Below are 24,313 nucleotides of genomic sequence, written 5' to 3'. Positions count from 1 at the left end.
TCCGGAAGAAGTGTGGAAAGCTGGCTTGACTCCAGGGAATATTACTCGAACATTTCTGTAGAGAGGAATAGGCAGTAGAACCACTGAACTGCAAAGGAATCTGCGGACTTGGAAAATAAAGTGAACTTCTGTTTTTTTCTTAACAAAACTTTATAGCATGATTTAGACCATGTGCAAGTATAACCTTGGTAAAAATAAAAATCAACTTAAGAGGATTAAGTATTACAAAAGTACCTTTAAATTTTAAACACTTATCATGGCCACAGTGTTAATACTCTGATTAGATGTCATAGAAAGCATCTGATGATAAAAAATCTACATTCCCTCTAGTAAATCACAGAAAAGATTCCTTAAAAGGTATGAAAAGCGTCCTTTTAAGTATGGGCCATGTCAGATGTTAGGAAGTTTATTTTATTGCAAAGGTATCTTGAGTGAATGACTCTGCAAGAAAGTTGAAGATCCTTCTCATTTTTCAGTAAATTTAGAAGGAAATTGTATTAGCCCAAATTTTCATGCCTCCTATTCTATCCCCCCAAAATATTATTTTTATATGCCAAGCACTTATTAGTAAAATGAATTTAATTTATTTCTGTTAGTATATCTATCTACTCTCACGATATTAAAATCTATCCAATTCAGGAAGCGTGCTATATACAATTTGTTATTTGTTATTTGTTATATACAAATTCTATACTGTTTCTATTATAGCAATATATAAAATATTAAAATATTTGGTAGGGCTTTACAATGTACATTAAAATTTGGTACGAAGATTACTAAACTTGCTGTTCCACTAGTTCTTAGCTGATTTTTATTTTAAGATGAGTGTTTTCTTTTGTATATTTTTGTGAAGATCCAAGAAAGATTCAGTTAAGAGTTTCAGATTGATAGTAAATCTATATGCAGATAGAAAAACAATATTTCATCTCTCTTTTCGCATTCGGAAAATTGTGTGTCACAATTTATTTATACCAGTTTTTATTTATATAAAATTTAGTCATGAAAATCTTACATGTTCTTGTTAAGAGTTCCAATTAAACTTTTCACACTATTATTTTGGTGTTTTTTTCTACTTCTACTGTCATTGGTATGTAATGTTTTCATCATAGTCTCTGAGTGCTCTTTATATAGAAGAAATCCATTGTATTTTTATTTTTAGTCTTATTTCTGCTCTCTTAGTCATACCAATTAATTTTAGTATGTTTTCAGTTGATTCCCAAAGAAAGCAATATTATCATAAAACTTGCAGCATTTTTCAAACTTCCAGACCTCTGTTAATTATTGATAGTGATAACCAGCACAAAGTTTATTTTGCTGTAATGCTTCTGTTGTTTATTTTGCCTTAATTTGGAATTTCATTAGACATAATTTTATTATTAAAATATTTGTTGCTGGCTGGGCGTGGAGGCTTATGCTTGTGTAATTGCAGCACTTTGGGAGGCCGAGGTGGGTGGATCACGAGGTCAGGGGATTGAGACCATCCTGGCTAATGCGGTGAAGCCCCGTCTCTACTAAAAATACAAAAATTAGCTGGGCACGGCAGTGCCTGCCTGCAGTCCCAGCTACTCAGGAGGCTGAGGCAGGAGAATCACTTGAACCTGGGAAGCGGAGATTGCAGTGAGACGAGATCGCACCACTGCACTCCAACCTGGGTTACATCTCAAATAAATAAAAAATAAAATAAAATAAAATAAAACAAAATAAAATAAAATAAATTTGTTGCTAATTTGTGATAGATATTATTTATCATATGAGTAAATTATCTTTCTATTCCTAGCTCTCTCTCTCTCCCCACCCCCGCTTTCTCTCTCTCTGACTCTCTTTCCTTAATAGGAAACGGAATCAAGTTTTATTGTATGCCATTAATCTCCTATTAACATCATTGCTGTACCAAGGTTAGGTGGTTAGAGTAAGCCCCTCTGGGTTCAGGAAAGAAAAATATTCATTTTCTGTAGAGGATTTAAAAACAGTAATATAACCAACTATTAGTCATTCTGCTTTTTATTATCACCATGCCTCCAGCAATACTAAACAGTGTCAGTGACAAAATACTCCTCCCAGAAAAAATATGTGTTGAGCAAAATTTTAAAAATTGCTGTTGTAACTGCTGTATTTTCATAATATATATGTAAGTTTCCAATTAGCACATTTTTATTATTTATCCTTTAATAAACATTGTATTCCATGGAAGCTAATGTAGAGAACTGCTGGTTATACAGTCAAACGAAACACACATGGGGTGAGTAAGAACTGAAGTACGGTTCTACTTTTGCTTTATGATCACCATGCTATCATTGTTTATATAAAATCTACTGTTTGCTTGCAGGAATATGTAGTACCACATGACTTAGAGACACAAATAGTACCCTAAGTAAGCTCAACCAATTTCAAAACCATTATATACTTCAGAATTTTTTACCAAATATAATATAGCTTTATTTTATTTTTTGTAAGGATATTTTAGCAAACATTTTCAAATGTGAAAACTCTGGAAAACCACAACAAATCCAAAGAAACAATGACAGACTGCATTATAATTTCTGAAATTGATGGAGAAAAAGGTTTCTATGAATTTCTAACAAATTTCTTTGTGTTTAAGACATTTTCTACTTTTATATATGTTGTTGTCTGCATGAAAAAACTTTCAAAAATAAGATTTATATAAATTATTATTTTATCAAGTAGGAGTGAAGACAGATTAGCAGATCTGGACATCCTGATACTAAACACAAATACATAAAGATCATTTTGATAAAGTCATTGACAAATTTGCAGAAACCTTGGAAATGAAAACTATGTCTTATATAATTGACCAAGATGTTGATATTGGTCAATATTTTTTCATTTCAAAAAAATTAATGCAATTTAAGAGTGTTAATCTAATGTCTCTTTTTTATACTGTATTTTTTTCTTATTTTACTGGCATTCATACACATATATGTATATGTGTGTATATATATTCATATATATTTATCATTTCAATAAAGATAATTTTCACTGTATTTTCTTTTTAGCCTCACAATTATTGTTGAAGACAATTTTGTCACATAGAAGAGCAAGGTGTTGAAATGATTGGCTCTAAATGTCAAATATTTTAGGTATGCCATAAATTCAGATTAGTTTCCTAATTTTACCTTATATGCTACATTGAATTGATAGATTCCCTAAAATTAAATCATCCTTTTATTTCTAGAATTAAAATCAATTGGTAAAGACAAATGACTCTTTTAAAAGTACTCAATTTCAATTTGCAAGTATTTTAATTAAGATTTTTCCACAGTACTTTTGATTTTGATTTGCAAATAATTTTAAGTAAGATTTCTATGCAAAAAGACTCTCTTTTTTATATTTTTGTATGCATGTTATACTAATTCATTTAAAAATACTATGCAGTTTTTCATATTTTTAAAATATTCCGGACCAATTGATGTAGCATTTGATGTGTTTCTTTTTTTTCTCTCTCCCCTAAAATGACAAATTTCCTCATCTCCTTTAGAATACAGACAAAAACTTTTGATCAAACTTTCAGCAACTACCAATATTGTTTACCTATTTATGTTTCTCATTCCTGGGACATCTGGATAAGATTTTTAATAAGGTGGGTGGGGCATGCTGGCTCATACCTATAATTTCAACACTTCCTTTTTTAATTTTTATTTATTTGTTTTTATTTTTATTCAATTAGTTATTTTTGTTTATTTATTTTGGGGGAGAGTGTGGAAGGTCAAGGTGGAAGCATCACTTGAGCCCAGATGGTCAAAGCTGCAGTGAGCTAGGATGGTGCCACTGCATTCCAGCCTAGGTGACAGAGCGAGATCCTCTCTCAAAAGAAAAAAAAAGGGGGGGGGGATTTTTAATATATTAGATATTAGCATAGAGTTAATGTAGTAATCTTTAAAGTGCTAGTGAATATTTATAATACGTTATTTCTCTTTTTATTTGTTTGGGATTTTTCTATTTTTATTAAGTTTACCAGAAGTTTGTTGATTACTTGGTCTTGCAAATTAACAACCCTTAGAAGAATTAATCCTATTGTTTTTGTTTTCTAACTCAGTACATTTTGCTTTCACTCCTGCATGTAGTCCTTTTAGGATTTCATGGAGTATGTTTAATCAGATGCTTAATTTATTAATATACATTTATTCTGATCTTTTTCTTTTGGCACCAAACTTCCAAACACATTAATTTATCATACAGTTCTTCTTTGGCTGCTACTTTTATGTTTTGATAAATTTTTAAGTATTTTTTAAATGTTATTCCTTAAACATGTAATTTCCTCTCTTAATATAGCTATTTATTTTAAATAGCTCTTTTATGTATTTTATGAATACTTGATTGTAAATATGGCATATATCTGCCTCTGTAATTTGCTTTTACCAATGAAATCTACCATTAGCTCTATGGCTTTTGACAAATGCAGAATCGGTGATCACCACCACAGTCAAGATACAGAATAGTTCCATTACCTGCTCATGGCTCTTTTGTTGTCAATCTTTCACCCCACCTTTAATCCCTGGAAAATACTGATCTGTTCCTATATCTACAATTTTGCTTATTCTAGAATTTCATACAAATGAAATTATACAATATATAGCCCTTTGGGTCTGGTATTTTTCACTTAGCTAGATGTATTTTAGGTTTATGTTTTGGCATTATCAATTGTTCTCCCCTTTTAATGTTGCCAAGAAGTCTAATTCAATGGATGTGTCACTGTTTATTCAGTCATTGAAGGATGTTTAAGTTGTTTCCAGTTTTGGAGAATTGTGAATACAATCACTATAAACATTCATGTACAGGCTTTTGTGTGAACCCAAGGTTCCATTTCTCTAGGTAAATACCTAGAAGTGAGATTTGTGTCATAATGGCAAGCATATGTTTAATGTTATTAAAAAAATTGTAAGATGTTTTCTACGTGGTTGTATTATTTTGCATACCTACCAGCAATTTATACGCATTTTAGCTGGTCTGCATCATTGACGCACTTGGTTTTCTGAGTTCAGGGTTTTTTATTTCTTTTTCTATTTTAGCCATTTTTATGATGTGTAGTGGTATCTCATTTTAGTTTTAATTAGCAATTCTCTAATAACTGATAGTGTTGAACATTTTCTTACACGTTTATTAATTATCTATAGTTTTTATATTTTTAAACTTATATACCACTTGATTAGTGATTGATTTAACTGTTCCACGGAATCTCAAAAATCATGATTTCATACATATCAATATATTTCAAAGCACAATCCTCATTATGTACCATTTAATTTAATCTTATTAATTGTATTATTTGAGTACAAAATTATTTTGCATTTGTATGTGTGTGTGCATGCTATTATGCAGTATTAATTTTATGGAAAGATTTCACACTACAGTTTTGCTTCTACCAATTTTTACTTACATTTCTAATCATCTTTACCTTATACATTTTAATTTATTACTTTCCACGTACAGAGTTGACACTGCTGAAGCTTTGTAAAGTTTTGTGTAGTTCATGATCACAGTGACTTGTTTTGTTCAATGTCATTCAATTTTTTGAATCCTAGACCTACTAATATAAAATTTTGAACCCTGTTTTCTTCTGCTCGTGCAGTCCTGATATACCTTATTATTTGATTTAGAGTTTATCGATCACTCAACTGCTTCTTCAGTGGCATTATTTTTGCAGCTAACACAATATATTACTTGAATTTACATTAGTAATTGTTGCTTAAATGACATTTAAAAAACTATGCTGTGATACAGTATTGAGAATCAAAAAGTTATTATGTACTATAAAATGTTTAAAGCTAAGAAAGTTTGATAAGATGATAAACATGTATAATGAAAACCTGTCATTTAGAGACCAGGTTTAGCCAAAACAAAAATGCAGCCATACTTTCACACTCTTTCACATCCCTTAGAAGTAACTATCAATCTAGAAGATACTAAAGAGATCGAGGTGCTAAAAATGGATTGTGAATATCCTATATCGTTGTGATCATTTAAATAACTGCTGATGGCAAAAAGTTCCAAAACATCTTGAGGTTCTGTGAAAAGAAATGCTTTGACTCAAAAATCAAACTTGATACTAAACTATAAACTATATAATTTGTGGGTAAATGCATGCAATTACTACTCAATTAAAAAATAATGTATACATTTATTTAGTAATCCTTCTCTGCAATCCCAAAATGACAACTTTATTTATTTATTTTTGGTTTTTTTGAGACAGAGTTTCACTTTTCTTGTCCAGGCTGGAGTACAATGGTGAGATCCCGGCTCACTGCAACCTCCACCTCCCAGGCTCAAGCGATTCTCCTGCCTCAGCCTCCCAAGAGCTGGGATTACAGGCATGCGCCACCAGGCCTGGCTAATTTTTGTATTTTCAGTAGAGACGGGGTTTCACCATGCTGGCCAGGCTGGTTTTGAACGCCTGACCTCAGGTGATCCACCCGCCTCAGCCTCCGAAAGTGCTGGGATGACAGGCGTGAGCCACCACACTTGGCCAACACTTTTAAATAGTGTTATAAATGAGGTATTACATCTCTGCCATCCAAATTATTCTTTGCTCATATATACTTGAGCGTTTTATAATTAAGTTATAGAAGGTTATTTGAACATCAAGTTATTCAGACCAAATCTATTTGCTCACCTCATTTAACTCTAAAACTCTAACTCCTTGAATATTATAAACACCTCATTCTTCTCAATTGTTTTTTAGCAACTACCTACAGGATGACTTTGAGCAATTATTTTCAAAATAGAATGTTGATGGTATGTGTTTAAAATTCTTAAATATCTGGAAATGTCTTCACATGACTGCCATTTACAAATAATGAGTTGGCTGAAAAGAGATCAAAGCAAACAACGGAAAAAAAAGTAAATAATTATTAACACCTAGTCGCAGGAGGAATTTCTAAGCATAAGCGGCAAACTTAAAACTCCCCAAAGAGAAAATATAAAAGATTAATAAATCTCAGAAGAAACACAAATAAAAGAGATATCTTTTAGATTATCAAGAATGTAAATACCTAATATTAATTCAGGGTTCATTCTGGTAAAATAGTACTAACGTTTACACTCGTACAAATAGAAATGGAAACAAATTTACTGAAAAGCAATTTTGTGTATTTTTCAGGAGGCTTAAACGTGTATTTATTGCAGCACTATTTACAATAGCAAAGACTTGGGTCCAACCCAAATGCCCATCATTGATAGACTGGATAAAGAAAATGTGGCACATATACACCATGGAATACTATGCAGCCATAAAAATGAATGAGTTCATGTCCTTTCCAGGGACACGGATGAAGCTGGAAACTAACACAGGAATAGAAAACCAAACACTGCATGTTTTCACTCATAAGTGGGAATTGAACAATGAGAACATATGGACACAAGGAGCGGAACATCACACACTGGGGCCTGTCAGTGGGTGGGGGGCAAAGGGAGGGAGAGCATTAGGACAAATGCCTAATGCATGCGGGGCTTAAAACCTAGATGATAAGTTGATAGGTGCAGCAAACCACCATGACACATGTATACCTATGTAAAAAACCTGCACATTCTGCACATGACATGTATCCCACGACTTAAAGTAAAATTTAAAGCAAGAAAGTTTAAAAAGGTATAGGAGAGCAAGTGATTTAGCAGTGGTATTGAAACACTGGTTAGTTTCAATTATCAGTGTTCCTGGGTTCATTTTCCTCAGGAACTCCTCAGTGTAGTTCTGTGTAAGTGCATTAAACAAGGTCACACCTTTTGCTCTAATAATTCATTTTCTAAGAACAGACTCTAAAAAACTGGTCAGGAATGTTCATAAACACATGAGTAAAGATATCTATTGCAACACAGCACACAATAGTAAAAACTAAAAAAATTGCATGCCCAATAATAAAATACTATTTATGCAAATGACAATGAATTGTCTAGCTGATATTATTCAGTCATCAAAAATATATTCATAAGGAGACAATGAACAAATGAGAAAACTCAAAAACTTAAAAATCAAGAATTAAGTAAGGGTACAACCTTACATAAACAGTTCAACTATACAAAAAGGTATATTTTTAAAGCATAAGACAAAATGTACAAAAATATCAACAATAATTGGCTCTAGATAATGGAATTGTAACTTTCTTCCTGCTCCTTTTTAATTTGACATAAAAGTGACTGCAATGTCAACAAATTAAAATATCATAACGTTCTGTTTGCTGTATTTCCAGAATGGCTTTTATAAACAATGTTTCCCCATAAAGGAAAGTTTCTCCCAAATACCAATGATCAATCATGTGAAACACTGTAACTTATATCCTCCTTGCAGAGATTCATAATGCTCATTAGCATAATAAACGCACTGAGGAATCCTGTCCTGAAAACATAAGAACCTATTGAATTAGTTTCATTGCATAGTTCAAATTTATTTGGCCACAAAATTTGAGACAACACCTCTGAAAAGGACAGAGAAATGTTTTGGTGGCTCATGCCTATAATCCCAGCACTTTGGGAAGCTGAGACAGGCAAATCTCATAAGCACAAGATTTGAGACCAGCCTGGGCAATATAGGGAGACTTCATCTCCAAAAAAATTTTAAAAATTAGCCATGTGCAGTGGCATGGGCCTGTAGTCCCAGGTGCTTGGGAGCCTGAGGTGGGAGGACTGCTTGAGCCCAGTAGGTGAGGCTGCAGTGAGCCGAGATCACACCACCGAACTCCAGCCTGGGTAACAGAGCAAGATCCTGTCTCAAAAATTTTTTTTAAAAAGTGATGTTTTCAATGAAATTCATTTCAGGAAATCCTGACAAAGAACTCTGATTAAAAAGAGTAAATGATTGAAAGTGGCCAAGAGATTTGAATATAATTATAGTTAAGCACATGCTTTATCATATGTCAATGAAATTAGTCTAATAAAAATTAAATAAAATGTTTGACTTTTCATAAGTTCATCTGACTTCCTAAGCATGTCTCAGACTAAATAATTAGAAATCAGATATTAAGATCCTTCACACTTCTAGCATTACAATTGGGCTATTGGTAGATTGGGTATGAGTGGCTAAAGGTAAAGAGAGAGAGAGAGAGAGAGAAATAAAATAGAATTTTTAAGAAGCAGCAGGTGATGTCTTAAATGCTCATTTTTACTCTTAGCTACCTCTTGCCTTGCTTTTCAAAGCAGAGATTAGTTTTCAGTGTTTCAGCTAAACGTCAGTATGTTAACAACTGTACCTGCTTTTTATAATTCATTGTTTGGTCCCTCTGTTTGGTATTGAGAGCTGTGGATAGCCGGGTCTGAACTGTCCTCGTGTACTTCTGCATTTTTCTTTGAGAAATTTTGTAGCTCCAGAAATATTTTCTTTTGGAAAACAAATATATCCCAAGTCCTTACCCTTTAATTCATAAGATACATAAGGAGCAGAAATAATATATTTAGCTTTTCTGTGATACAGGGGCAATGAGTGAGCTATGGAAAGAAACTCACTTTACACATGCAAGAGATTAGGGCTGTAACTGCTACAAATCAAAGGATGTGTATTAAATATGGGATGTTATTAAATATTATCTAGAACACAGAGGAGTTTCAGTCATGACTAGCAGGATGAAGCAGAAGTTATCTGTCAGTTTCTAGCTGCAGTAAGCAGTAGGAGATTCCTAACTTGTAAGCTGTAGATGTCTCTGCAACCCACACTTCCACTTTAGTAGGTTTCTACTAATTCGCTGGCCAATCCCAAGTGGGGTCAGAGAAGCTGAGGCAAGGCACTCATACTTAGCAGCATGGCAGCCCTGCTTATATGGCCTTCTAGACTGGCCAGCAGGTTGGAAATCATCCAGCATCCAAATAAACTCACTATTACTTTATTCCAATCTCCAACCACTTCTTTTAAGGCCTATTACTATTTGCAACTTTGATATTTTACCTCTTTTCTATTTTGCCAAATGTTAATCTTGCTTATGCCAAACCTGTCTTTTAAAAGTGGGAATCAATAACACAGATCAATCTTTCCACTCCTCATTACTGACCAATTAGATTGCATGTCACAAATGTCAGTATCTTTGGTGTCTGCAAAGTGCTTCTTTTCCTCTGTTTTGTGAGTATTTGCCTCCTTTGGAAGGCCAGCAACACAACTCATCTATCAAAAGCCCATAACAGTTGAACTCCAGGGAGTAGACTCTTGGTAAACTCATTATTACAGACTTTCTTCTAAAATATTTTTATTTCATTTTATGACATTTTATGTCCATAACTGATGAAGTGAAAATACTGCAAATTCAATATATAATATGTTGGAAAATATATAGAACTCCACAAAGAATTCAAGCAATATCCCCACAACAGCAACCTTCTCAATAGCATTGACAAAGGCAGCACAGCATATCAGTGAATAGCTTGAGCTCTGAATCCAGTTCTTCCTATTACAGGAAGTAGGACTTTGGACAAAGGACTTCAGGGTCTCAATTTCTTCATCTATAAAATTGAGTGACTTTATGAAAAATTAAAATGTTAGCACTTGAAATGCTATCTGCATGCTCTCTTGCACATCATAAGCACTACGCTAGCTGTAGCAAACAGAATATCCACTAGAGAAGAAATCATTACGGTCTTAACTTCTTCCACTTCTATTATTTCACTTTTATGATAGAATGTTTTGTTGATGTGAATTGATAGATGAACGCTAACAACTGTGATGGTGTACCAGTACACTTATATCCATATTTTGATGTAATTTTTACTTCACAATTACAGTAAACTACCAGGAAAGAGTAAGGAAGTCATAGAATATTGGTCAATTTTTCTCGACAATCAACTTAAAGTAATCATTGCCCAATCCCCAATACCATAAGTAGATTCAAGGAAATGTATGAAAGTGGTCCTTATACCAATTCTCAGAATCCCCTTTTATTTCAATTTATAATTGTATCTCCATTGACTCTTATTATATCCTGAAACTACATTATGTTCAATGTATACAGTAGCAAAGTAAACACTGTATACAGTCTTGTTAGCAGTAAAATATGGGTGAAAATCTTTATCCATCACAATTGAAGAAGTAAGATAGGGCCAGGGGTAAGATTTAGACAGCTCCAACAACTTAATTTTGAAAAATTGAATGCTCTTGTATCCTTATTTCCTGAATACAACACAAACAATGAATGTTTGAGACACACTTACGTTTTGGAATATACAATTAGCATCCAGTGTACAATATAAAACCTTCTTTTCGGATATTTCCTTGAAAGTCACTGGAGCCTCCATACTAAGAATTTCCCAGAGCTATACAAGCAGGCTTCTAACAGACTCTCCAAGCTTTGCTGCAACTTGGTTTTACCTTTGCTCCAGTCTTTTTGGACTAAAAGGCTTCCATAGGTTCTGTCAACTGGTAACAGGCTTTTAAAAAAAAATTCTTTACAGGGATTTTTGTTGGTGTTCTTAATTTTACTTGGTGCTAGATTTTGGGTGTGATTTATTTAAAGTATGTGACATTGAGCAAAGAAAAAAAAAATCCTGGCACAAGAATGAAGGATTCTGGGCCTGGACCTGGCTCCTTTGCCCTGTGATCTTGGCAATAAAACAGGCACAGTCTTTCGCACAGTGTCTGGCCCAATAGTAGGTAATCAGCTTATATTTGTTAAATGACTGAATGAATGACCTTTCAGAACTCCGATTTCCATAGATGTGTGTTGTGGGATCATATCTACTTCCTTGAGTGCTATATACTGCAGTAATTTAGATCAAACTACAGAACGTATATAAAGATGCTTTTAAAAAATATAAGCCATTATTATTGTTGTTGTTAAAAGTTGTATACTTTTTGACTTCTCCAAAAGTTTGTTACAAAGCAAAGAATAATGGCAAAGAATATAAAAACTGTCGCCAGAGCGTGGCTCCAGTAATGATTCTGCCATTTACTAGCTGGGTGGCTTTTATAAGTTATTTACCCTCTGAACACCCTCAATTTTTACATCAATACATTGGCAGAAATATATTTACCTACGGAATTAAGATGTGGATACATTGAAATAATGCATAAAAATCACAGAGTTCAGTCTCTGTCATGGGAACTACATTTATTGTTGTTATTGTTCCTTTAATTATCACTACTACAACTATACTACGACCAGAAAATTTTACAGACGATTAGCAGCCACATAATGACAATGTTTAGGTCAACATGGATTGTATATATAACACTGGTCTCATAAGATTATAATGGAGCTGAAAAATTCCTATCATCTAGTGACATCATAGCCATCATAATGTAGTACAACCAATTACGTGTTTTCAGATATGTTTCAATAAACAAATACTTACCATGGTGTTACAATTTCCTACAGTTTTCAGTGCAGTAACATGCTATAGAGGGGTGTAGCTTAGGAGAGATAGGCTTTACCATCTAGCTGAGGTGTTTAGTGGGCTATGCCATCTAGATTTGTGTAATACACTCTATAATATTGGTACAGTGATGAAATCACCTAAAGAAACGTTTCTCAGAATGTACACCCCCATTTTTAAAGATGCATAACTGTGAATGCATCACACATATTAAAAAAAAAGCTCACTTAATTCTGATAAATAAAATTATTCCTCAATGTAAATTACTGAAGAATGATAACTTTGAATGTAAAGTGTAAAGAGAAAAACCTTAAATGGTGGTTTGAATATATCAATAAATATGTAGTTGGAATCTGTACTTATTTCAATAACTTTACCCATCACAATTAAAAATCTAGCAGTGATTATCGCTACGATTTGAGTATGTCCTCTCCTAAGCTCATGTTGAAAGTTGATTCCCAATATGGCAGCGCTGGGAATTGGAACCTCGTGAAAGGTGCTTGGATTATGAAGGCACTGCCATTATGAAGAGATAAATGTCATCTCATGGGAGGGAGGGAGTTATTGCTCGCCTGGGAATGGATTAGTTCCCTTGAGAGTAGGTTATAATAAGTCCAGTCTCTCTTGTGTGTCTCTGCACATACTCACGTTCCCTTCCACTTTCCACCAAGAGTTGAAGCAGCATGAGACCCTCATCGAATGGGCTGCCTGATCTTAGATTTCTCAGCCTCCTGAATCATGAGCCAAACAAACTTTTCCTTATAAATTACTCAGTCTCAGGTATTGTGTTATGCCAACACAAACAGACTGAGACATCATATTAATGACTTATCTTCCAGCATTTTATCAAATAATGAGAAAACAATAAATCTATGTTTTCCCACTCAATATATTATGAAATATCAAAAATCAATGTGATGATTTGACAATGTGCATCCTGTAATAGAAGATGTCCACAGTTTATGTATGGCCTTTTGTGTGGCTTCGGAGACCAAACAAATACATTTTCATCCTGTTTAAAATATTATAAGTTATTATAACAACTCAAGAAAATTAACAAAAATATTGAATAGCCTCATCTGAAAAAAAACAACCCAAACAAATAGTCGAGGAAAATCACAATACTTAAGGCTGAATGGTATTAAGTAGAAACATTACAAAAATGATTTAAATAGTAATGAGAATAGCTGCAAATTATAAATCATAAATTCAGACATGATTTGTGTTACAGACAATACTGAAAGCTCCAGGATTGAAAGATTATTTGAACAGAGTGACTTTCCTGCTTAGAGTTTAAAAGTTTATACACCTGAATTTTCATCATGAATCAACTTCTTAAAAATTAAAACCCTCAGAGTGAGTTGACTTATGAAAATAAGCATTAAAAACTTTTCATTTTTTTTACATTCTTTCAAAGGGTTCCTTATAGACTGTCCATGTCTTTACAATGAAATATCTTCTAATTGTATATTACTACCTTGGCTTCTAATCAGTTTCCCCTTCTCCTTAACAAGCAAGGAAATGGAACAGGTAATATCTAAAATTAAAGTAAAACCATGGAATAGTTCTAGGACTCTGACCAAAGGTAATATGAAAAGCACCTTTCAGCAGCTAATCACAGAAAATGTTGCTTTTGGGTCCTCAGAGGAAAGCACCACAGTCCGTCTCATGAAGGCTCTGCCATAGACTGACCTTTTCCAAAGCACCCTAGTGGGGGAACAGAGTCCATCAGTTGTCCAACTTGAAGAAAGAGTCAATGAAATTCAAGGTTTTTCTTTTAGACAGAGGAAAAACTATGTGCATAATGTTTCAGAATTTCAGCAAGGCATTTATTTGGCAAAGTCTTGTAGGCTGAACGTAGATTTTCTCTAACATTAGATCTCCATAGTATATTCTAGTAGAAATAGTTGTAATAGCAGTTGAGACCATTAATTTAGTATTTGTCTCATGTAGGCTCAAAAGTCTAGGACCTTACCTTATACAATCTTAACTCCAATTCTTTATTATGAGCTCCGCTTAGATGAGGAAATAGTTTCAACGAAGTGAAATGGTTTGCTCAAGGATACGCAGCTGTAATTCAAACCAGTCTGGCTCCAAAACCCTAACACTGAAACCCTACTAAAACAGTTAAGGGAGAACCAAATGACCCTTCTTCACCCAGAGCAAAGAATATATCTACAAAGATTTTGACATAAAGCATATTTAATTAATAACCTTCATTTCTTCCCCACTAGATAAATAAGTCTTTCGTGTGTCTGCATCAAGGTTATTTGCAGAGGAGCCTGCACGGTTTCTGAGTTGCACCCTCTCTTCCTCTTTTAATAATTATATAAGTGAAATTTCCAACTGTAGCAAATTTGATGGAAAACACAAACGGTACTGGAAAGGAATTGTTCTATTCAGTGTTTCTCTGTGATTGAAGGGCAGGGAGTGGCTTTGGCCTCAAGGTTTAGTGCTTATTTATGAGAACTAAATAGCTGACATACCTGCTCCACTACTAATTCTGCCTCTCTGAGTCACAGATGCTCTGCCAGAGGAGAATAAAGGTAGCAAAGAAGAAAGACAATAATCCCTATCTACCTCATTCTAACATTATTTTTGCCCGCAACATTAACTATGGAATGCGAATGCTGCATGTGAGAATAACATATGATTCCACTCAGAATTCAAAAAAGCTTTAACACGCAATCATGGATCATCTCAGGAGGTATGGCATACAATTGAGAATAAACAGGGATTTGAAAAATAAATTGCTCTTCATTTTGTTCTACATACTTGCATATATTCTACTCGTTCCCATACTGAATTTTTTCATTGGCAATTGCAGTCCGCAGTTCATATTGCGATCTGAAAGTGCTGCTATTCCTTGTTTTAGGGGCTTTTGTTTTCTGGGTAATTTTTGTTTCTTAATTTCAATTTTCTCTAAAATGGTTTTAATATACCACCTGAAATTATTGACCCATATACAATTTAAGGATTTTTTTTCAGCATGACATGCTTATATTTACCACTTTATTTCACCAACTCCTGAAGTAATTATCTCTCACACTAAATTATTATTCTCTCTTGAATTTTACTATAAATGAACTAAGACAAAGATCAACATATATGTCAGTAACTTGCACTGAAATTGAAGTAATTCCAGAACACTTGCTGACTAAACAACCAACGTTTATTTATCTACTTGTGCCAAATATCTTCCATTTGTACCTCAAGATCCACTCTCCACATTTCCCTATTCTGCTATTCTCACCAAGAGACTAACTTTTAGGAACTGCACCATTGGGTTCTGTGGCTCTCTGGCTTTCGGTGAGGGTGAACCAATGGAAGACCAAAGCATATGATCTGGGTATTTATCCCTCGGTATCTGTATCCCCCCCCTGCTGAGTATCTACGGATTAGATGCATGGCATCTTTCTCCCAATGCCTCAGTTTCTGTCAGGGCACCTTCCCCACATATCTCTCCTCTGAGCTTTCTGGTAACTATGCCCCCTGCCCAGGAGTAGTGAAGGCCACCCTGCCATCCCAAGATACTATATGATCCCTTGTTTTGCTGCAACAAAACAAAACCTCTGCCCACAACACTATAAACATTATAACATTATTTAAACTCTCCTAAATTATTCAGTTTGCACATTCTGTCTCTCTTCTTCTGGAAATGCTGATACATCTCAGTGGGTGGGGCAGGAGGGGAGGGATGAATGGGACATGGTTTCTGTTGCCACAACATGTAATCAAACATGTAGGACTAGCATCATGGGCAAGTGACCTGTGCAGTTGCACAGGGCCCGGGCTTAGAAGGGCACCGCTCTTGGTGTAATACTCTGCTGCCACCATCTTGAAATTCTTAATAATTTTTGAACAAGGGGCTTGCATTTTCATTTGCATCAGGGTCCACAGATTATGTAGCTGCTCATGCAGATTCTCTCAACATTCGTCGAGGAAGGTGATCTTATTATCTGCACTTTTTAGATAAGCAACCAGACGCGCAAATAATTTAAATAACTTGCTCAAGTTCACGCTGCTAGTAACCATGGAATATGGGATTCCAATCCAAGCATTCTGGCTTCCTGTATACTACTCTACTTCTGCCATGGAAGCACAGAAAAGAAAGCAATTAAATTTAATTTATAATTAAATTTTAAAGTCACGTGAGCAGTAATATGCCATGAACTTAAGATTCTAGAGATGGCTGTGTCTCCTATATAGAAAGGGTAATCACAGAGTCAGAACAACAAATAACATTGAACTTTTCATATCATTATAGCATTAAAATAGCTGAAGGATTTTGTACATGTTAATGCATCTTTTCTTGATTTAGACATGTCTTATAGTCCTGAAGAAAATCTAAATAGGATTTACATCTGTTGATCCTGACTTTTTAAAACTATTTTCTTTATTCCTAACAACTCCAGGAAACCTGTTTAACAAGAACAATAAAAGTTGCTAATTTTTTTTTCTAGAAAGAAATTGAACAAACACAATATCGAAGACAAGGATCTTCATTGTCTTAGAGGTCATAAAACAGCACAATTTCCAGTTTAATTTCAACATCCAACTATTCAGAATTATACAAGGTTTTGGTTTCTAAGAGTTATGTAATATGTATGTAATTCACTACCTTCCAAGCCAAGGTTAATGCATTCTTTTTGATTTATGGGGTGTTTTTGTTTGTTTGTTTTTGTTGTTTTTTTCTCCCCAAACCACTAAAGACCTTTCTTACTAATCTACAAAGTCATTTTTTTCTCTTTTTAAACATTGTACATTTTAATAGATTTTGTTTCTGCCTTTTAAAATTATCATTTATCCACAACTTTTTGGTCAAGACTCATACAAACTAGGTGTTACTACTACTTGGTTATGCAGATCGTTTTAAACATCTCTGAAAAAGGCAGGTGAATACGCCACCATTATTTTTATCTTACTGTCAGACTTTGTGAGCTGAATCTTAAACATCCCAATCTGACATCAAAATCAAAACAGATCCCTTTTTCCCCTAAATAAATGAGCTGTTTGTCAGGGCTGACTAGTGTGTTTTAAAGGATATCGTAGCCAAGGGTATTATTTTAAGAGATGAGCAAATGGGGAAACCCCACAGCCCAGCCAATAAAATATGAACTTAAGGTGCAAAGAAGCACTCATAAATATTACTTAGAACAAGGGATTCATTGTTTCTCTCCAACCCTTTCAGTGGTTCCTCTGATCTCAGCCCCTCTCCTGTGCGTCAGGGAAGCCTCTTCCTTTAACCTGTGGTTTTTTAAAGCTGAGCTACTACATTATTTATGACTGTAAATGTGAGTAGGCTGTCTGTATGCTCCTTGTACACACATACTGAGACAACCCCCCTCCTTCCCCACTTCAGTATTTTAGTGTGTAAGGATGAAAGGGTTTTCCCCTCGAGCTGATGTGGTTGGGGATGTTGAATTAGCTGCTGTTCAGTATGAGGTAGACTGAGGATTTCCCAGCACCTCCTCCACCTGTACAACTCAAAAACTAGCCTTTAATGACTCATTTCATTCCTTTTCTTTCTTTCAGGCTCTTTTTCAAAAATATTTTATTTCTTTCTCCGTCTCATCCTTATTCCTGTATGTCTCTATATCTTACTCTTCGTCTCTTTATTCTTTCTCATTATCTCTTCTCAAAAAAAATAATTTCTTCATGGAAGTGACAGAATATTAAATAAGGATAATAAGCGCAAAAGCTTTTTATAAACTAAATAGGAATGGCATGTTTGATGAGTGTTATTTTTATTCATTGTTGATTACTTTTTCTTTCTTTTACTTTTCTTGAAATTTTCCCTTTCAAATATTATTTTATAAAACAAAGGCAAAACACAATTAAATTCTGTCAATGGGATCCTGAGGGAGAGATGAGGAGGCAAAGAAGAATGGGATGATGGAGAAACAATTACAGGGGATGGCAAGAGCCAGGGCAGCTCTGATGCCCTGGGGAGCTTTTCTCCCAGTGGGTGGAGGCTGCAATTGGCACATCATAGCTTTTTCCTTCTCAACTGGAGAGAAAACAGGAGCATGTACCTCAATTCTCAAACTGTAACTAATTGATTTTCAACTAATTTAAGCCTCTAGCAAACCAGGACCAAAGGCAGACCCCAGGAAGGGTGGGAGTGGTAAGGAGAGGGGTGCCAAGAGAGCCTGGGGCTACAGAGACCAAGAACAAGGAGGAAAGGCCAAAAAATACTGGGATGAGAAGGGAGGAGGGAGAGTGGTGATATTACAGAAAATGGAAGAATGAAAGGGAAGGAGAGGTGGCAGCTGAGGCAGCCCCAAGTCCTTCTTAGTTCCAGCTCATACCTCTCATTAAACTTTTAAAATTTGATATTTGTGAGTAACCACTACAATCTGCAAAAAAAAAAAAAGCATTTAATTAAACTATGATTATAACTATCTCTGGCAACCCAGAGTTTTTCTCTCATGCCAATCACTTGACAATCAACCATCTTTAAAGGAGAAAAAGAATCCCGTTGGTAGTGATTATGAATATGAAGGGTCGTTGAAGAAGAGAGAAAAAGGTCTCCACACTCAGCAATATTTTTCTCTTCAAAAGTTAAAACTTTTACAGAATGACTGTTACTTTACCCATTATTAGCATTAGTTACTCCAGGCATAATTTATGAATATAGACTATAATGGCTTTATATTATCTTTCCTTCCAACCCATCCCCCTTCAAAAAAAATCTTCCATGTGTTTATGGGTGTGTTTATGTTACACAAGTGTTAATAACTCTGTTGGAGAAACTACATAGATAGGCATCTTTAGGTAGATTTGTATATAAATTCCTTTCCACTGGGCACATGATTCGGCCAAAAACAACAACAAATTATCAATGATGTCTTTCAAATCTGTCAACCGAGAACATAAGCATTTTTTCCTTCCAGTACCAAGAGGTCTTACAGTACGCAAAAAAGGTTTAGTTTTTGAAAGCGTTTTCTTTCACGATAACAGACTAAATATGTTTTTATATTTAAAAAATTTAACAACACATTTAAATACTTTTATGCTTGGAATTAAAACATATTCTTGAAACATATCTAAGAGAAAAACCATTAATAAACTCAAAGTTCAACTTTTTCCAGAGGAATACGTAGATACAAAGAATAATATAAAAGCAATTTTCCTGTTTTTACTTCCTCTGAAACATCTGGTGTTATGTCATTATGGTGATAATGTCACCAAGTAATCAGATAAAATTGGCTTCTAACTAAAAGATCTTAGAAATACACTACATGTTTTCTTTGTGTAAACAAGAGATAAATATTGTAAGCAAATTATCTAATCCTGTCTTTAACTTGTATTGGTATTTAATACATATACTAACACTTAGCACTTTTGACAAACAGATGGTTAAAAAAGAAAATAAAACTAAACAGAAAAACATTTTTATTACTAACAAAATAATATTATATGGACCAAGCAAAAATTCCACTGATATTCAACAGTTTTAGGGAAAAAGCAAAGAATTCAATCTGTAAAATTTAATACTATGAGTCTGATAAAAGTGGCCTAAGAATAATGAATATGATCGAAGGAATATTTCTCTTCACACAATTAATAATTTATATTTGTTTGTTCAAAATAAACAAGTCACTAAAATAAAGGTTAAAATGATGTGTTTGGTTTCATATCCAGATGTCGGCCTGCCTTAGGCAATTTATTTACATTTTATTTTGCTTTTAGTAAATTCAAATCTATTTTTCACCTATGAATATAAAGCTAATCTCATCTGAATTTTAAACAGTAGATATTTTGTTAAACATGATTCTGAGTTTGGATTAAGTTTAATTGTTCTTCGTGACCAAAACTATGTTGAAAAAAGAATTTCTGAATGACAAGGTAACTGTAGAAAATCCATTATTTGACTTGAAAAGGACAACACACAAGCATTTTTTAAAAGGATGCTACTAGATCTTTTTTATGTAATTCTTCTAATTATGGGAAATGTCAACAGATTCTTTTCACATATTTAAATATCCAGGTGACTTCCTCAATACAAATCCCTTGCCTATTACTAATGTGACTCATTTGTACTTAGTCTCAACTATATGCATATCTTTTAAGACAGTGAAAAAATAAAATCTAATCCTTTTTGGTCTTATAAGAACATGAAATAAACTACAGGTAATATTTGCTAGTGGCTATTACATTTACAAAGCACTGACACTCTTATTGTAGCTAATAATGTTATTACACTTTCACCTTTTCGGAGCATGCTTATTTACTTATTTGATTATAAAAGAAATGCAAAAGTTAAAGCTTTTTACTAAGTAGTGATCAACTATAAATCTTGGATGTATTTGAAGGCATGATCAAAGGATAATTAAACTGTGGTTTAATTTTCCTTAAAGTCTACCAGGAAAAACTCACCTAGTATCAGAATCAGTTTGTCAGTAATTTCATGTAAGACATTTAGTTTGGAATTATTAAATAAAGAAGAAACAACATAGTTTGTTATTGAATATAAAGCACTACTCAGCCGTTCAAGCATGATAAAAATAAATACACAATTTCCCTAAAGCTTATAGCTAACATTGTTTCTCTAGAGTCAAATGAATAATTGTATTTCTTCATATAGGCAATAAACTAATAAACTGCTATGTTATCATAGTCTGAACAATGTAACCAAAATGTCATTTATTTTTAAATGTGTTTCTCAATAACAAAAACGTTCTAGGAATCAATGAATAAAACTATTATTGGTTTTGACCTTCTTACTCTATGTAGATTTATAAAAAGTAAACACATAAATTCAAAAATCATGCTTACACTTCTCTTGTGAATGATCAGAACAATTCTAATAAATATATTATGACATTCATGACTGAGCTATTGTTTATTAAAATATGTAACATACATATGCTTCTTTGTCAGATTTTAGATGATATGACCTGATTTTCTCAATGGTTTATGAATATATGAATTTTGCTAGATTGAAGTTTTCCTATTAAAATATTTAAACTACTTTAAATTCTTGAATAATACTTTAGAAATGTTACAAAGCAAAATGTACCACGAGCTACCTTTGCATATCCCTTATACTAGGTAAAAGCAATCACATTAATTTGAAATTAAGCCATATTGTAATGGCTAAAAAGTTCCATGTGAAGTCTGTTAATTATATGTAGAAGAAAAGGCCTCCAGGACACCTGATTAGTGCAACAAATTATGACTTACTCACTTAATAATGAGACCTTTGTCTCTAGCAACATAAAACATATGATTTATTAAGTACCTTATCCTTCATGCTAGGATTGCTAAGAGCAAATGAGCAGAGTATATTAAGCAACATATATTATAAAAGCATCCATGTGTTATTAAGATTTGTTGATAATCTGACTTTTCAAAGAATATTTCCTTTAAGATGTTACATGAGGAAGTTTTCAACTAAGTGTTTAATAAAACATGTTAATTTTAAGTCAACGCAGATTCCATTTTTAAAACAAAGTTCTAAAAGCTATAACATCACAAAGTTCTCAATTCTTCCCAGTGGATGAAATTTGTTGACAGAGTTTTTAATCTTCAAAAATAAAATATATTCGATGTTATTTTCCTTTGACTGCCAGAAGATAGTAAATTTCACCTTCAATTTTTACTAAAACATTTAAAGAAAACAATAGCCCTTATAAAATAATTTGAAATTGGTAATCCATAATATTATTGTGAGAGGGAATATTGGGAATTAAATTGACATTTGACATTATCAGTATTTAAAAATCACCATGAAGTACCAGCTATGACTAAGACATAATTATAAAATTTTCTCACTAATATTGTTGTGGTCTACAGAAAATTTCAATCAAATATTTTATCTCATGTAGAAGGAAAATTTTGTATAGATAAAGACCACTAAAGCATGTTTTACATTTTTCTTGCCTGTGAAAAAAATCAAGTAGCTATAACATACTTTACTCATTACAGTTAAGAACTGTTAGATTGAAACTTTATTTCTGAAATATTTACTATAGAATTTCAGAATCCCTTCCTCGATTCCTTGATAGTAATCTTTTATGGTGCTATTCGATCTTGGTTAATTTTACCTCTATATTTTTACAGTAGTTGCCTCCCCTAGATGAGAGATTTTTAAGTAGTATGTGAATATATACTTATATGTGCTTTAAATCAGTTTTAAAAAAAAGTGGTTCCAAATGTCACTTTTACTTTCCCATCTGTAAGTGCTTCTTTTTTTTATTGTTGCCCATAGCATAGCTATCCTCATAAATTTCCCTGTTTTTAGACTATTGCCTTTGCATTCACATATTTAAGCGAGGTTGAAATTTTAACAAGATCTGAAAAGACCCACACTATAAGTGTTTAAATTTAACTATTCATATTAAATATATATATATGACTTTTTGCCTAAGGCATCAATGAAAGAAAGAAAACAGAAGCTAAACAGGAGAGTTAGAGAAAGCATCTTTATATAAACATGACCACCTACCAAGCAGCTCCTTTACCATTAGGAAAAACTTCCACTTTGTAATAACATAGATTAACAAACAAATGAACAACATACCTAAGTTGACAAAGCTCATGACCATGTCAGCATCATTCAGAAAGTTGGTATCATGGAGGCTGGCTAGAGGAGGACTCTGGGTGGTCAGAGGAGTCGTCCGAGATAACTGTATACCACGAGGATACCCATTGGGAGAGGCTGGGTATCCCTTTCTTGCCCCTCTGGTCTCTTCTGCCAAGGATGCCCTCACTGAGTACTCTGACTCTTCAGGGTTTTCTTCATTGGTCATGGCATTGTAGAGGTCCAGCATGAAGAGAGGTGCAGAGGACGCTTGTTTTCCAGGTGAAAATGGTCTGGGTCTGTGAGGCAAACCCAAGATAGAGAGAATTTCCCTTTGTATTTCCCGTCTTTCGTGGTTCCGTAGTCTTCTATAAATAAAACTGGAGTGAACATGATTGTCTCCCAAACCTCCTTTTGCATAACCCACTAGAACCCAGCAACTCCAGAGGAAACCCACAATACCCTTAAGTAAAAATACAGTCAGATGCATTTTTGTCCAAAAGCAAAAGTTGATATTTTTAGTCCTTCTTGTCCTCTTAAAAAAAAAAAAAAAAAAAATCTAAGTTTCTAGGAGGTACAGTTTCCCAGTAGCTGAAAAAACAAATTTACCTATTTTTCATGACAGTGGCATTTCTGAGCACAACATCCTCACCGATTTTCCTGTCCTATTTTAAATATTTTGGAATGTGTCAAGAGTAGTTATTTCTAAGAAAGCTGAAACTCAGATTTCCAATTATCCACAGTTGTTAAGAGTTTTTGCTGCATTGATGTAGCAGAAGACGGCTAATATTATTTGATCAGATGACCTATGCATTCCTATATGAATTTATGATAATCAGGCCTTTGGTATTTGAATTAGCAAAAGTTGATCTTCTGATAAACTGTAGTTCCCAAAGTAATCTTCACTTGCTCTTGAGTTCTTCTCAACCCTTGAGCTCTTTCCAAAACAAATCCTGATTTCTGAATCACAGATCTATGCTGATCTGCACCTTGGTGTTGGAATATATATCTGTCCGGCAGCTTGGTGATAACTTTAACATCTTTTGTGTCGTCTTAGTGTAAAATAATACTCTAGGTTGTACTATTCAAGTAAATGTGTTTCCCTGAATTTACTTGAAATCCTTCCTGTAAGTCCATTCAATCCCTTTCTCCTTCTTACTGTTAATTCCACCTCCAGCAGGCACAAATATACCAGCCCTCTTCAAGAGAGATCTAAAGAGTAATGTAAGCACAACCCTGCTGGGAAAGAAGAGGCTTCTCATTGTAATTTGAAACTGGTAAAGCAAAAAGAACTTAACCCTTTTGCTACCAGAAAAGTCTCCATTTTCACAATTTTATAACCACGCATCTAACATAGAACAGTGATGCATGGGACATACAAATTCTAGGGGAAATAAAAGGCAGTTTTCAAGTAGTACACTGAAAATTTTGCCATCCATTTTACATAGTACTTCTTTAGATCTTTTTTTCAATGACATGTACTTA

The 24,313-nt window shown here is 33.7% G+C and overlaps 1 protein-coding gene across 3 annotated transcripts in view; it reads right to left on the bottom strand.

Moving 5' to 3' along the window:
* The window catches only part of BMP5 (bone morphogenetic protein 5), a 127,901-nt gene extending 103,852 nt beyond the window's left edge, over window positions 1-24,049 (bottom strand). For all 3 annotated transcript variants that reach the window (XM_003254123.4, XM_030802819.1, XM_003254122.4), the window contains exon 1: window positions 22,829-24,049. In XM_003254123.4, coding sequence (XP_003254171.1) covers window positions 22,829-23,318 — 490 coding nt within the window. In that variant the 5' untranslated portion in view covers window positions 23,319-24,049. The remainder of the gene's footprint in view (window positions 1-22,828) is intronic.
* Between the last annotated feature and the right edge of the window lie 264 nt (window positions 24,050-24,313).

The sequence above is a fragment of the Nomascus leucogenys genome, chromosome 22a (genome assembly GCF_006542625.1).
Source record: "Nomascus leucogenys isolate Asia chromosome 22a, Asia_NLE_v1, whole genome shotgun sequence".
In the NCBI taxonomy this organism is placed as follows: Eukaryota; Metazoa; Chordata; class Mammalia; order Primates; family Hylobatidae; genus Nomascus; species Nomascus leucogenys.
This window is presented reverse-complemented; position numbering and strand designations above follow the sequence as displayed.